The following is a 14,152-nucleotide window of genomic DNA, read 5'->3' as shown; positions in this document are numbered from 1 at the left end:
CCTCTAAACCAATCAGCGATGAGAAAGGGCAGGGCTCCAGGCGGAAGAGCCTCATTATGTTGACGCCTGAAGGAGGCGGGAAGTAAACAACCGGCATTTCCTCCAATCAGAAGGGGCGCATTCGGGGTGGTACGACCCAATAGGAGAGAGCGATGTGTGACGAGCGGGGCGTGCAGCCAATGGCGGCCGCCCGGGAATGGCGGCGCCCGTGCTCTGAGGCGATGTCGGGGCGCGGAGTGTGGCTGCGGGCGCGGGCTCGGCTGCGGCGCTTCCCGGCGGCGCTGGCGGCCTGCGGGGACGAGGTGGGGCCGGGAGGCACAGGGGGGGCGGCTCCGGGATCGACGGGTCCTGGTCACCCCCGCTCCCGTCCTGCGTGATTCCCGCAGGCCGCGGCCTACGGGCGGTGCGTGGCGGCGGCGGCGGCGGGACCGGCGGAGCTGCGGCGGGACGCGTGCCTGGAGGAGTTCCAGGCGCTGCGGGAATGCTTCGCCAGGGCGGTATGTCTCTGTCCCAGTCCCTGTCCCCGATCCGATCCCGGTGCTGGCGGAGGGAGGCGGCCTCGGCCCGTCCTGACCGCGGCTCTTTTCAGGCAAAAGCGACAACGAAGTGACCCCGGAGCAGCCCCCGCCTGGAGACGCTCGGGGGGAATAAAACCCTCAAACGCACCGGTTTGTCCTCCAATGACGGAACCCCCCTCCGGTTCCGGAGCTGCCCACCCGCTCGCCGGCCCGGAGAAGGTGCAGCTCCGGGCTGGGTGAGAGTCACAGAACTACTTTTATTTATTAAAAAAAATAATTTGGATCAGAATGCTTCAGCTTATTTTATTGATGGGCTCAGCCCGCACTCTGGACTCTCCCTCCCAGCGTTCCACCCGCCCCGGGGGAGCCGTTCCCGGCGGGACAAGGCAGCTCCTGCCAGCTTCCAGCTCAGCTCGGGGTGCCCACGCTATTCCCAAGAGCAGGAATGTCAGGAGCATCTTTGGTCCCTTCTGTTCACACAGAGAACAACAGACAAGCGGGTCTGAGCCCGCAGCACAGGAGATGAAGGAACCGATTTGGATCTGGCTCCCTCTCACTTCAGCAAGGCTGGTTGGTGCCACAGCCCAGATCCATCTCCCCAGGATCCTGCAGGGCTGGAGCCGAGCTCCAGAGCTCATCCCTGCCTCTCAGAGCAGCTCCGGAGCTCCCGGCCGTGGTGTTTGTGCTTGACGACAGCGCTAATGTTGAAGCTCGTTGGGTTCAGGGGGTTTAAGGCCACAGCGTTCCGGGGGATCTTCCCAAAGGACTCCCGAGGTCGCTTCCCTGTCACTCTGGGTTGTGACATCCCGGGAGCACCAGGCAGGGACACCCTGCCACAGCTCTGCAGGGTCCCACTGGACACAGACTCAAGGTCACCAAAGACATTTGGAGGTCGGGATATAAAACCCACCACAGTGATGAGGTCTGAGGGCTCCAGGCTGGGAATTCTCAGCCTGTCTAGGGAGAGCTTTGGGATTGAATTCCATACATTCACAGGTCAGGATGTAAAAACACAAAACTCAAAAAACACCCAAGGGATGAATCACTGGAAGCCTGAAACAACACAGAGCTCTTGGGGAAGCTCTTCCCTTCCTCACTCCCCAAACGAATTTCCAGAGGTGGAGCAGGGACCTGTCTGAATGCAGAACAGGGCAGGGAAAAGCTGGGAAGAGCACCCGGAACACAGGAAGAGGTAGGTGGAGCCCTTGGATCCACCTGGCTCTGCCACGTTTTTTCCCAAACTACTCACCTCTGGCAGAAGAATTAAGCTGGGTTGGGGGTAAGCTGAGCTTCTTAATGCACTTTTGAGAGGGGAAGTAGAGCTGGAGAGCACGGAGAAGAGCACCCAGGGAGGGTAGCGGGGCAGAGCTCCGTGTGATCCCAGTGTGTGGCCAAGGAATCCCATCCCTGGGAGAGAGGCAGCACAACAGGAGCTGTGCCCAGTTAAGGCAGCATTTCTACTAAATGAAGTTCCTAAACCACCACTGTGTCCCAAACAAATGAGGCTCTGCTCCCGATCCACCACTGGAGCATCTCCTGGTCCTTCAGCTCACAGCTTCTCTAGAGTAAAGCCCTTCTCAAGGTGTGGATCCCAGGTCCCCTCGGCACAGCTAGGGCGATGGAGCCCTTCCCACTTCTGAGAGGAGCTGGGAGATGGCTGGAGAAGGCAATTTGACATGAATGAGATGCTGGAAAAGGTCCTTGGGGCAGCGGCCTGGCAGGGAGCCGAGGTGGATGGCAGCTCTGGAAGGCAGGCCACAGCAGGAATATCACTTCCAGTGCCACCATCTCCTTCGGCCACCTGCAGGCACACACTGGGGGTGCTGCTGTGGGAGCCCCCGGGGCGGTGCTCAGAGATCCAAGGAGATCCTGTGGATCTGAGCGCTGTGCCCAGCAAAGTGCTGCTGGCTTAGATCTCTCCATGCCTGAGCAACACCGGTGAGCCCGAGCCTTCCCCACGGAGCACGGCCCCAGCCACATCACGGGCTCCTGTCCTGTGTCACCTGCTGGATGTGGCGGCTGTGCCCCAGGTGCTGCACGCCCTCGGCCACCTGGCTCAGCCGCGTCTCCAGCGCGCTCCGCAGGTCGTTCACCTTCACATCGGGAAGGGGGTTCAGGCCGATCAGGACCCCCCCAGCTCCTGGTGCAGCCGCCTCTTCCTCCCCATCCTCCTCCTGGTCAGGAGGCAGCAGGTCCCGTCTCCTGCGGCGCAGGTCCAGACCCCCCTGCAGCTTCAGGTCCCGGTTGGGTTTGAGGTTGAGGTCGAGCTCCGGCTGCTGCAGATCCCTGGGGGCGGCCACTCCGTTCTCGGATTTCGGTGCTGGAGCATCCTGAGGGCCGGGTTTCCTGTCGGAGCCGTTGGAAGGACCCCCACCCCCACGGCCCTGCCGGCCCCCCGGGTCCTCCCCGGGACCCTCCTCCTTCCTGTGCCCGTGGCCAGGCGGCTCCCGCTGCCGCCCGCCCGCCCCCTCGAGCAGTGCCCCTCTCTGCCACTCCCTCTCCCGAGGGTGCTGCTCCTTCACTGCCACGTTCCTGTTACTGGAAGAGTCCGACAGCACTGCCAGGTCCTTGGGCTCCACCTGACTCAGAGTTTTGGCTTTAAGGTCTATCCCTAAGTCTCTTTCCAAACTCTTTCCTGCTACTCCCTGAACTTTGGCAGCCCCCAGCTGTTCTCTTTGGATGGGAGCTGTAGCTGCTTCCACGGCTTTCAGGAAATTCTTCTGGTGGACATCTCTTCCAGCTTTGGCTTCACGTTCTCCTCCCAAATCCTCCGCCAAGGGCTTTTTCTCCAGGTGGTTTCTGGCTGCTGGAACACGCTGGGCATCCCCGTGGAGGGGATCCCGGTTCTCCACGGGATTCTTAACAACTCTGTCATTCTCTTGCAGTGGCACCTTCCACTCCTTGGGAGGAGCCACAGGAATGTCACGCTTGTGCTCAGCCTCTTCCAGCTTCCCCACGATGTCCCTGTGCTGCTTGGTGGAATCAGGGGGCTGCTGGCCCGGGCGCTGCTCTGGCTGCTCCTTGCCCAGTGGCTTCCCAGCTGCATCCCCCTTGGCTCCCAGGCCCTCGTCCTCCCTGCTCCTGGAAAGGGGCACGGCAGGCTCTGGCTGTGCTTCTGCTGCAGGACAAAACCACATGGAAAAGGCTTTTCTCAGGATATTCCCTTCTCCTGTCACCACATTCGGTGAGATACAAGATGAGACCACTCTCATGAGAGAGGATGAGCAGAGCTGTGGGTTACCCCTATAGAAATGGCTGTGCAAGTGGACTTTGCCATGTGCCACAGGAACTCAGATCTCTCCCAACTTGATTTTAGAGCCGCTCTGAGCTGTGAGCAGCCTGTGGAGGGGTCCTGCTCCCTGGCCATGTCCTTACCTGGCTTTGGCTTCTCCTCTGCTCCCTCCTCCTGCCGCTGCTGGTGGATTTCCTTGTGCTGCTCCTCGATCACTGCCAGCAGCTTTGCCTGCTGGTCCAGGAGCTGCTTGTGCTGCACCTGCTGCTCTTTGATTACCTGCAGCAGCACATTATGGTCCAGCAGTTTTGCTGGTCCTGCTTCTGGAAAAGGGGAAGAAGACAGAGGAAACAAAACCCCTGTGACCCACAGCCCTCAGAAATCAAAGTCCTCATCAGCTCTGGATGGGCTGCAAGGGCTCTCTTTGGCAGGAAGTTCTGACTCCACAAACCCTGCCAGGAGAGAGAAGGAAGCTGGAAGAGGATGGGATAAGAGCAAGGCACCTTCACACAAGTCCAAGCTCAGGCCCCACCCCTCCTTGCCAGGCAGAGGTTGGAGGGAGGAGCTCAGCCTGAGGAAAGGCTTTGCAGCTCCAGCTCTGATGCCCCAGGGACTGAGCAGCTGGGGCCGTGAGGGGAAGGAGCTTTCCCTGTGATGTGTTCAGGTGTCCCTGTGTGCCCCTGCCCACGTTGCCAGAGCGGTTTCACTCGCTCTGACACCGGGGAGCAGCTGGGACCAAGTGCAGCTTGACTCAAGTCCCCAAGTGGCCCTGCCAGGTGTGCCAGAGATGGGACAGGCACCACCTGATGCTGTGCAGGGGCTGTGGCCTCAAGACACCGTCCTCCCACAGAGAGGGATCCAGGGAGATCTGGCCCCGTCCCTGCACGCCCCGGGGACAAGCTCACCCCCTGCCTTCTCCTGTTTGTCCTCAGTGTTCCGGTTCTCCAGCAGTTCTGCTCTCTCTGGGAGGGGGAGCTCCTGCTTTTCACCTGCAAAAAAACACAGAGCTCTGCTGTCAGTGCAGATGTTCCCTACAACGCCCGCAACATTGTCCCAGCACCGTTTGTAGCCAACCCGACGGCTGCGAGGGAAGTAATAAACCCAATATTTAACAATCCCATCCATGCCTGGTGGCAGCGAGCCAGCACTAACTACCTCGGCCAATTAACATGCAAGAACAGCTCTAACTGGCTTTTAGACGGGCACTTGGCAATGTGTTCCCTGTCAAGATCTCCCGGCTCCGTGTCCCCAGTGATTTGGGAGCTGTGCAGGAACAGCACGGCACCTGACATTTTGGCGGGTAGCGAACAACTGTTTGACAGCTCTTGCAGTAGCTGTCAAAGCCACCAGATTCCTCCCTTCCCACAGCAGCTGCCGGAGGGGCTTTGCACACTCACGTGCTCCACTCGTGGAGTTAAAAGGAAGCACCAGGATGGAGATGGGAATGACCAAATTGTCCCATCCCCAGGGGCATTACAGGCCCAGAAGAGCTTGCTCAGATGAGCTGCCATGAAAGGAGCTTACCAGGCTCTGCTTCTTTCTCCATGGGCTTTGCAGCCTCCTCTGCTTTCCTGGGGAGCAGGAGCTGTGACTTGTCCTGCTCAGCAGCCTCAGCAGTGTCACTGTCCGGCACGGCTGCCTGTGCCTTGGCTTCCAGCTTGGCTCCTCCTGGCTCCAGCTCCTTGTAGGGTGGCCTTCCACCCTGCTGCACTGCTGCCTCCAGGACCTTCTCCAGATTTGGGACAGTCCCTCCCCGCTGCTGGCTCTCAACAACCAATTCCTTCCCTTGTTTTGGGCCCAGTGCCTCCTTCTGGGGCTTCAGCCTGGCTGGCTCCTCCAGCAGATGGTTGTTGGCTCCTCCAGGAGCCACTTTGTTCTCCTCAGATTCCTCCTGCTCCCTCCCCATGTCTACGACCACTTCATCATGTGGGACTGGGGGCTCATGGCGATGAGCTTCCCCCACAGGCACGGCAATCCCTGGGAGGACAGGCAGGGTCAGAGGCAACAGGTTCCCAGTACAACCAGTACACCCAGTACACCCAGCTTCATGCTGCCCTTGTCCAGCCCTGCCTTCTCTCCCTCATCTGGAGGCCATGTTCCCAAAAAGCCTCCAGAGCATCAAACACTAAATCACCTTGAATCCACCAATACCACCATGGAGGTGGACTGAGAGGAGCTCCTTACCTTTCTGGTAAGGATTAGAGTTCAGGATCTCTGTCTGAGTCCCACAACACCCACCCCCAGCTCCCAGTCCAGCTCCTTTTCCTGGGATCACCTTTACCTTGATCAGGACGGTCCAGCTGCACTTTCTCTTCCACCTTTCCTCTCTCCTCCTCCCTCTTAGGTACCTTGATCTGTGGCTGCTCCATTTCCTCCTTCTCCTCAGGCACTTTGGGTTTATCACGGTCATCCTCAGGCTCCTCCACCACTGGGTTCTGCTCTGCAAACACAGGATGGGGACAGGGATGAGGTGTGAGATCTGGGAACTGCTGTGTCTGTCCTGATCCCCTTCACCCACCCAGCCCAGCCACTAATCTCCCTCCAGCCTTAGCACAGTGGGGCTGGGGGAGCTTTTGTTCCAGGGTCACCTGGGAGTTTTAGCTGTTGTGGGTTTTTATGGAGCCAGCAGGGAAGTGTGGCCAGGACTGAGTCAGGATGGAGCAGAGGAGGGAGCAGGGGATGGAGCAGGGGATGGAGCAGGGATGGAGCAGGGGATGGAGCAGGGATGGAGCTGGGATGGAGCAGGGGATGGAGCAGGGGATGGAGCAGGGGATGGAGCAGGGATGGAGCAGGGGATGGAGCAGGGGATGGAGCAGGGATGGAGCAGGGATGGAGCAGGGGATGGAGCAGGGGATGGAGCAGGGATGGAGCAGGGGATGGAGCAGGGGATGGAGCAGGGATGGAGCTGGGATGGAGCAGGGGATGGAGCAGGGGATGGAGCAGGGATGGAGCAGGGGATGGAGCAGGGATGGAGCAGGGATGGAGCAGGGGATGGAGCAGGGGATGGAGCAGGGATGGAGCAGGGATGGAGCAGGGATGGAGCTGGGATGGAGCAGGGGATGGAGCAGGGATGGAGCAGGGGATGGAGCAGGGGATGGAGCAGGGGATGGAGCAGGGATGGAGCAGGGGATGGAGCAGGGATGGAGCAGGGGATGGAGCAGGGACGGAGCAGGGGATGGAGCAGGGATGGAGCAGGGGATGGAGCAGGGATGGAGCAGGGGATGGAGCAGGGGATGGAGCAGGGATGGAGCTGGGATGGAGCAGGGGATGGAGCAGGGATGGAGCAGGGGATGGAGCAGGGGATGGAGCAGGGGATGGAGCAGGGGATGGAGCAGGGATGGAGCAGGGATGGAGCAGGGGATGGAGCAGGGGATGGAGCCGGCTGCTGCTGCGAGCCAGTGCCACCAGATGGTAGCATCCCCCCGGCTCCCTGCCCCAGACCCCCGGCTCCGGGAGAGACTGAGCTGGAATACAGACCCAGATCCCCTGGCCCTGGGAGAACATCCAGCCCTGAACCCCCCAGCACCAGAACCTGAGCTGGGCTCCAGCCCAGCTCCCGCCCCCCTGCTGCTGTTTGCTGTGAAACGTCTTAAAACCTCTTTTATTTTGATTTTTCTGCCCTTTTAGTGCCCGAGTGTTCCCACAGCACTTCAGACACCTCTCGGAGGAGGGGTGGGGAGGTTTCTTTTTCCTACAGAAGTATTGAGGAGGGGGATTAAACAGGCATTAATTAGGGGAAACTCCCGAGGGAGACGGGAAGTTTCCCCCCACCTTGCCCTCAAAGAGATGGAATGTTTTTGGAAGACATATCCCAGCCAAACCAGTCACTGTGTTCAGCACTGGTACAACCAGCGTGTTCCACATGGAATCTTTTGCACATTCCATGGGATGAGAAGGGTCCCTTCCACCCCCACCATGGCAGAAAACCCACACAGGGAGTGAACTCTTCCTTTGGAGAGCAGCAGAGAAGGAAATCGAATTGTTTCCCAGCAGTCAAGTTGTTCTGCAGATTTTTTTCCATCCAACAAACTCTTAAAAAAAAATTCTATCTTCTGTAGCAAAAAAAAATTCCCAACTCTTCCCCCCTTTGCCCTCCCCCGTGTGATTTCCTTTGGGGAATTAATTCTATAAACATCTTTCCATTTTCTCCTCCCCCTCCACAGGGCTGGTGCGATTTATTACGAGATGAACTCATGGGAAAGAAGGGATTGCCACAACTTCAGCTGCGTGGGCCTTGCCTGAGCTGGGAGGAGGGGGGAGAACAACAAAAATTCACAAAAAATTAAGTACAAACTCCTGGCCCAGAGGGATCTGTGCCAGCAGGACCTTGAGCCTCTCCAGAAACCCGGACTCCAGCCCAGAGCTCCACACCCAGAGGAGGGACGTGCGTGGGGCTGGCCGGCGTTCCACGTTCCTTCGCTTTGGGAATGATGGTGGGAGGAGAAAAGGACTTGGATTTTCTGAGAAATTCGAGTCTAGTACCCAAGGGTCCCCCCTCCATTGAGGGACTTCCCAGGGTTCAGCAAGTCAGGGCAGGACACTCCTCCTTTTCAGGAAAAACTGGGCTGCAGGAACCAGTGCCCAGCCCTGGCCAGGGGCCCTGGGAAGCAGGAGGCCGAGGCCGGGGAGGCTGCGGATGTTCCCAGCTCAATCCTGGCCTCCATGCAAGAAATTATTTACTCTATTGGAGGAACGTTTCTCGTTAATTGGTTCGTGGAGGCGGGAGATGGCTCTGGTCAGAAGATCCAGAGAACCCAAACACAGGCAGGGCTGTTCCCACAGCAGATGGAGGCAGCGAGACGATGTTCAAGGGGAAATAAAAAGGAAGAGGAAATAAGAGGGAAGACAGCGGGAAGCTTTCCTTGCCAGCAGGAACCAGAGGAGTTAAACCCAGCAGCTCCCCTGCCCAGAGCAGCAGGTGAACCCCCCAAGGGCCCAGGGCAGCCCGAGGGGCTGGGGGAGGCCCTGCTCTGCTCTGCTCCAGGAGTGTCCCTGGCAGCTTCCATCATAAATCAGGCAGAGGCACGTTCCCCACTCTGCAAACAATGCAGGAAAAGCCCAAAACACAAACAAAACACAAACAAAACACAAACCCAAAAGTCTCCATGCCGCAATAAGGCCAAGCTGCCTCTAAGCCATCATTTGCTCAGCGGGAGACAAAATTAAGTTCATCATCAGGGCGTGAATTAACAACCTCTCGGGCTGCCTGGAAATCCATCCGGGGCTCCCGGTGCTTTGCAGGGAAGAGTTTTGCTGAGGCTCTGCCTGTCTTCTTGCCCCCTCCAGGTCCCTTTGGAGCATCTTCCAGTAACGCTGCTCCTCGTCATGTTTTATGAGCGGCCTTGGACTTTACAGGCAAGGCCTGAGAGGCTGTAAAAGCTTTTTGGCTCCCAAGGAGAGGCCGGGGCGTGAGGCAGCACCGAGAGGGTTCGCTCTGACCCCCCGGCTCTTCGGCAGCTCCGCTCACACGAGGGGAAGCCGGGGCGTCCTGCAGCTGATTTGTGTGTGTGCGTGCCTGGGTGTGTTGTGGTTTGGCAACGGCCTCTCCAGGCTGCCATAAAATTTCATGATTAGCAACCTAAAAGCTTCCCTTCTCCCCCTGCTCCTGGTTCAGATCGTTGCAATGGTCCCAGGCAGGCACTAAATCCCTTCTCACACGCTTTTCCAGCCTCTCAGAGCTGAAATGTGCCTCCACAGCCCCTGCCCCGGGCAGAGGCAGCGGGATGGGCCCTGCTGTGCTCACCCCCATCTGGGGGAAGCCTTAGGGACAGCACGGGGAGTTTTGGGACACAGCACCCCCTCCAAGGCATCACCTCAGGGCTGACCAGGGATATGGGGTTCAGGACCAGCTTGTACCAGTGCGGCTCCAGATCTGCTGAAATTCCTTCATCGCATGACACCGAGCAAGATCCAGGAGCTGGTGCCAAGGAAAACGGAGCTGAACAAGCAGGGCAGAGGGCTGGGGACAAACGCTGCCCTCGGACGTGCCGAGCAGCCCCGCACCCGGAGCAGGGCAGGGCCGGGCCCTCCCCGGGGAGCCCCCAGCCCAGCTGCGCCTCCAGGAGCCCTCCCTCCCCCAGAAACGGGTCCAGATTTCACAAGGTTATGGAATGGCATCCCTGAAATTAGTTCACAGTTGTCTCCTGACGCACCAGCAGTAAAAACCAACCCAAATTACCAGAGGCTGCTGGTTCCTTTTCTGTGTCACAGGCACTATTAAAAGCACGCTCGCACAAAGCACCAGGGAGAGCCGTGGCGGAGCCAAGCTGTTCCTGCAGCTAAGCAGGATGCAGGATCCACGTTCCACACATCTCTGGGGCTGCTCCGGCTGGGAATGCCGGCAGGGACCCAGCCTGGCTTGGGCAGGTTGCGTTTGGTGGGGCAAAGCACGTGGATGCAGGGATGGAGGAGGCAGGGATGCCACGCACCAAACAAAACCCCAAAATTTGCCCCATCCCACGTAACACAGCTCACCCCATCCCCCAGCACACCGGGATGGCTGGAGCACAGTGCCCAGCACACCGGGAAAAGGGCTGTTGCACAAGGAGCCTGAATCAGGGCTTTGTTACCCAACATTGCACAGCGGCAGGGAGAAGATGAAGCAGCAACGATCAAGTAAGGAGCTGAAAAATATTACAAAATCTTAATCCCCCCCGAGACCCTCGAGGGTGCTTTAAATACGGAGAGAAATTGCCTAATTAGCTTTTTTTTTTTTACTTTTTTTTTTTTTTTTTAAATGGATAATTGCCTTCCTGAGCTTTCAGAGGCAGCTTAGCAACCTTTTAACAGAGGCGCAGAGCGGCAGGACGGGGCTGGAAGGGGTTTTATCCCTTTCCCGAAGAGCTGCTGACAGTAAAACCTCCAGCACCACAGGCTGGGGCTGTAATGGGCACTTGGGTGTCGTTAGGAAAAACACGATTGCGAGGCCGCTGGTCAATACGTGTTCACATAAAAGGCCAATGTTCTAATATTCATAATCCCCGGGCCCACGGGGCAGGGCTTTAATGAAAGTCTCTCCAGTTCTGGGCTCCACAACATCAAAGAGGCCAATAAAACTCCTCTCACACGCTGACAGGCGGGAGGCAGGCAGGGAAGGCAGTGCTGGGGAAAGGCCCTGTGATTTGCCTTGGATGGGGCAGCACGGGAAAGGGCACGGAGCAAACCTGTGCCCAGGGAAGGGGCAGAGCACCCTCTGACCCAGAGGCACAGATGTACCTTGTGCCTGGAAGAAGAGAAGAACCTTACAAGAAGGAAAAGGGCTGGGAGCAGCACCCTGCAGCCAGGAAAGGAGCCTGGAGCAGCACCCTGCAGCCAGGGAAGGGGCACAAGGCACCTCGTGCCCTGGGGAAGGGGCTGAGCACCCAGCAGTGGTGCCATGGGATCCTGCTGCAGCCCCGAGGGCAGAATTCGGCCCATCCGGAGGGCACCCAGGTGCCGGGGGGTGGCCCAGCCCACATCCTGCACCCCTGGAAGGACAGGATGCAGCTGCTGCAGCGCGTTCCAGGCGGCAGCTCCTGCTCTCCAAAACAAGGCGGGTGAGGACGAGGGGGGAGCCGTGGCGGGGGATGAAGGGCACCATTTAACGCCTCTCATTGCTAGTCAAGCCGACATCCTGCAGAGGCACGGATCCAAGGAATCGCAGCTCTCCCGGGGCAGCCCCACGTCCACCCTGCGGGTCCTTGTCTCCCTCCTCTGCTCGGCTCCATCTCCCCTCTCTCCTCTTCCTCCTCGCCGGGGACGGAGCTCCCACTGGCAAAGGGACCTCAGGGGACAGCTGAGCTTTCCCTTGGAACTGCACGGTTCTTCCCTGGGAAGTTTATGAGCCGGGAGCACTAAACCCGCCTTCCTCCCGGGTGGGATTATTTAATCCAGCAGCACTCAGAGCTGCTGCCGGCGGGCCCCGGGACCGCTCGGATGATCAGAGCCTGGCATCCCGCTCCAGCGCCCGGGCTCACGCCGGGAAGGGGAGAAGATTCAGCAAACTCTGGCGGACACACCGCGTTTTATGGGATTTTTTTATTTTCCCAGTCGGAACACGTGTCATTAGCGATTCCTCCTGAAAGGAGCAGCTGTTCTTTGGCCATTACCGCTCCAAAATTAACCAAGACGGAAGAATTCAATCGCATCCCTCCTCCAGGCCCTGCTGAGGGCTCCATTAAGGGATTGGGAGCGCCTTTTGCTCAGAGATCACCGGCATCTGCATGCCGGGGAAGGCACACACAGCCTTGAGTAAGCCACGAGTAAAGCACAAGTAAACTCCACCACAGAGCAACCCCAGAGTGAATGTTATCGGCAGCAGCACCGGTGTGGGAGACGCTCCAAGCTGCCGGGCAGGAACCCAGCCAAGAACCAGGAGGGAGGATAATCTCCAAGAAGAGCCAGCCCCTTTCTCCCTTCCGCTCTCAACCTCTGCGAGGATATTTCAAGGCCTCCAAAGAACAAAAAAAAAAAAAAAATAAAATAAAATAAATAAAATAAAAAAAGCCCCGCAGGAGCAGAAGGAAACAAAACTGAAGCAAAGGAACAGGACGCGGCAGGGCCGAGGGGCAGCGCGGGGTCAGGCGGCACCTGCGCGCCGTGGCCTCGCTCCGGAGCAGCTGGGAAAGGGAGGAGAGGCCGTAATTCCATCAGCAGCCCCAGCAAACAAATAATAAATAACAAGAACCAGTAAACAAAGCTGAGGCATAATCACAGGCTTTGTCAAGAGAGAAAGCCGAGTCCAAATTTATACCCTCGGCGCCAAAAAAAAAAAAAAAAAAAAAAAAAAAAACAAAAAAAAAAAAAAAAGAGGCAGTTCCCATAAATTTCCTTACCTTTGAGGGTGATGGATGGCTGGTCTTTGGGATGGCAGAGGGAAGAACAGGGCACTGTGCTCATCCCAAATAGGGACCCCTGCTCTGTCCCTCCAGGGGATCCTGGGCCTGCACCACACCTTTCCCTTCCCAAAAGAACAACTCTCACAAAGCATCATGGGAGGTCACAGCAGTTTCTCCAGCAGACAGAAGTGCAGCTTTTTTTGGGAAAAGGCCCCAGGCAGGTGGGAAGATGTACAGAACTGCCTGGAAATTACTCTGCTTCAGCCACACTAAAAAAACCTTCTCCTTCTTTTTAAGAGGTAAAGCTGGGAACAGGGCTGGGAAATCCCACTTCAGCAAGCACATACCTGGAAGTTTGACCAAATCCTGGTCAATTCTGTTCTCCCCTCTGTCCAGGTGCTCCAAGCCCACTGCTTCTGTCCTCACTGGGGTGTCCTTGGTGGCAGACAGGGTGGTGTAGGTGCTGATCACCAGCATTCCCAGCCCAATCCACAGGATAATCTGCACAGAGTGCCAGAGGGACAGTGAGAACAGGAAATCCAAGGGGACTGCTCCCCACAGCATTCCCATGGTGCCTCCACAGAATTCCAAGCTCAGCACAGTGACACAGTAGGGAGAGAAGAGAAATGTCAGAGTGAAACAGGAAAACCAGTTGCTCCTGGCTGAGGTTCATATTTGGGTGCAGAGACATGAGAATGGGAATTTCAGAGGCTGGAAGCTGTTGGAAAGGCTTTGGAAGGGCTCAGAATGAGTGGAGTGAGTGGACAGGAAACAGAGACAGGAAAATGCATGTGGCAGACACAAGTCCTGCTGGAAAGACTCATTCCCTGGTATTCCCAGAGAACTCCATGAAATCGGGTCTGGCTGAGCATAGAGGAGCCTGGCCTGGTTACAGCCCCCAGCCATCCCAGGGAGCTGCTAAAACATCCTTGGCTTTGAAAGCAAGGGTAACATGTCCACACACAGGTCCTGGTCCCAGGGCTCAAGAAGCTGCTGAGAAATGACTCCCTGATTCCCAGAAAGCTAGGATCAAATAGGATAAAAATAGAAGGATGGAATCTGGATCCCGTGGAGGGAAGGGCTCTTGGAATTCCTCTACCTCAAAAAGGAGAAAGTGATGAGCAGCAAAAGAATTTTTACAGCTTGTTATGTGATGACAAATTGATCTAAAAGGATCTAATTCCACATGAGTCATAGGAAGTGTTGGATGGCACTTGGACAACCTGGTCTAGTGGAAGGTGTCCCTGCCTACGGCAGGAGGTGGAACTGGATAAGCTTGAAGGTCTGTCCCAGCCCAAACCATCCCATGATTCCATGATTCCCAATCCTCACAGTGCAAATTTACATCCCAGTTCACAAAAAACACAGCAAAAAGATGCTTTTCAGTGTGGGGAAAACCAGGAATGGCCACAGGGAGTACTTCTACCACTGGAAGCTGCCAGAAGAGTGCAAATCAAGGGGAGAGGTGAAATTGGAAGGAGGAATTAAAACATTGGCACTTCTAGAGGGGAAGGAGGGGCTGATGCTTTCCTCACCCGCCTCATGCTGAGGGAGGTCACCCAGAAAGACGGAGCAGCGTGGTCAGA

At 57.3% G+C, this 14,152-nt stretch overlaps 2 protein-coding genes across 2 annotated transcripts in view; one reads left to right on the top strand and one right to left on the bottom strand.

Annotated features, from left to right (window-relative positions):
- Window positions 1-180: 180 nt before the first annotated feature.
- Window positions 181-801, top strand: NDUFAF8 (NADH:ubiquinone oxidoreductase complex assembly factor 8). The gene is made up of 3 exons (XM_062506447.1): window positions 181-302; window positions 387-497; window positions 590-801. The coding sequence occupies exons 1-3, from the start codon at window positions 222-224 to the stop codon at window positions 608-610; spliced, it is 213 nt and encodes a 70-aa protein (XP_062362431.1). The 5' UTR covers window positions 181-221; the 3' UTR covers window positions 611-801.
- A 33-nt stretch (window positions 802-834) lies between these two features.
- SLC38A10 (solute carrier family 38 member 10) overlaps window positions 835-14,152 on the bottom strand; it is a 31,009-nt gene continuing 17,691 nt past the window's right edge. Inside the window, 6 exon segments of the mRNA XM_062506148.1 lie at window positions 835-3,636; window positions 3,894-4,073; window positions 4,656-4,739; window positions 5,275-5,727; window positions 6,032-6,190; window positions 12,914-13,067. Of these exon segments, the coding sequence (XP_062362132.1) occupies window positions 2,498-3,636; window positions 3,894-4,073; window positions 4,656-4,739; window positions 5,275-5,727; window positions 6,032-6,190; window positions 12,914-13,067 (2,169 nt within the window). The 3' untranslated portion in view covers window positions 835-2,497.

Source organism: Cinclus cinclus, chromosome 20 (assembly GCF_963662255.1).
Source record: "Cinclus cinclus chromosome 20, bCinCin1.1, whole genome shotgun sequence".
Classification (NCBI taxonomy): Eukaryota; Metazoa; Chordata; class Aves; order Passeriformes; family Cinclidae; genus Cinclus; species Cinclus cinclus.
This window is presented reverse-complemented; position numbering and strand designations above follow the sequence as displayed.

Excerpts from the sequence above, each read along its gene's own strand:
- NDUFAF8 (XM_062506447.1), top strand. The coding sequence starts at position 222 with ATGTCGGGGCGCGGAGTGTGGCTGCGGGCGCGGGCTCGGCTGCGGCGC. Across the intron at positions 303-386 it reads TGGCGGCCTGCGGGGACGAG|GCCGCGGCCTACGGGCGGTG; the intron begins GTGGGGCCGGGA and ends TGATTCCCGCAG. Across the intron at positions 498-589 it reads GGGAATGCTTCGCCAGGGCG|GCAAAAGCGACAACGAAGTG; the intron begins GTATGTCTCTGT and ends GGCTCTTTTCAG.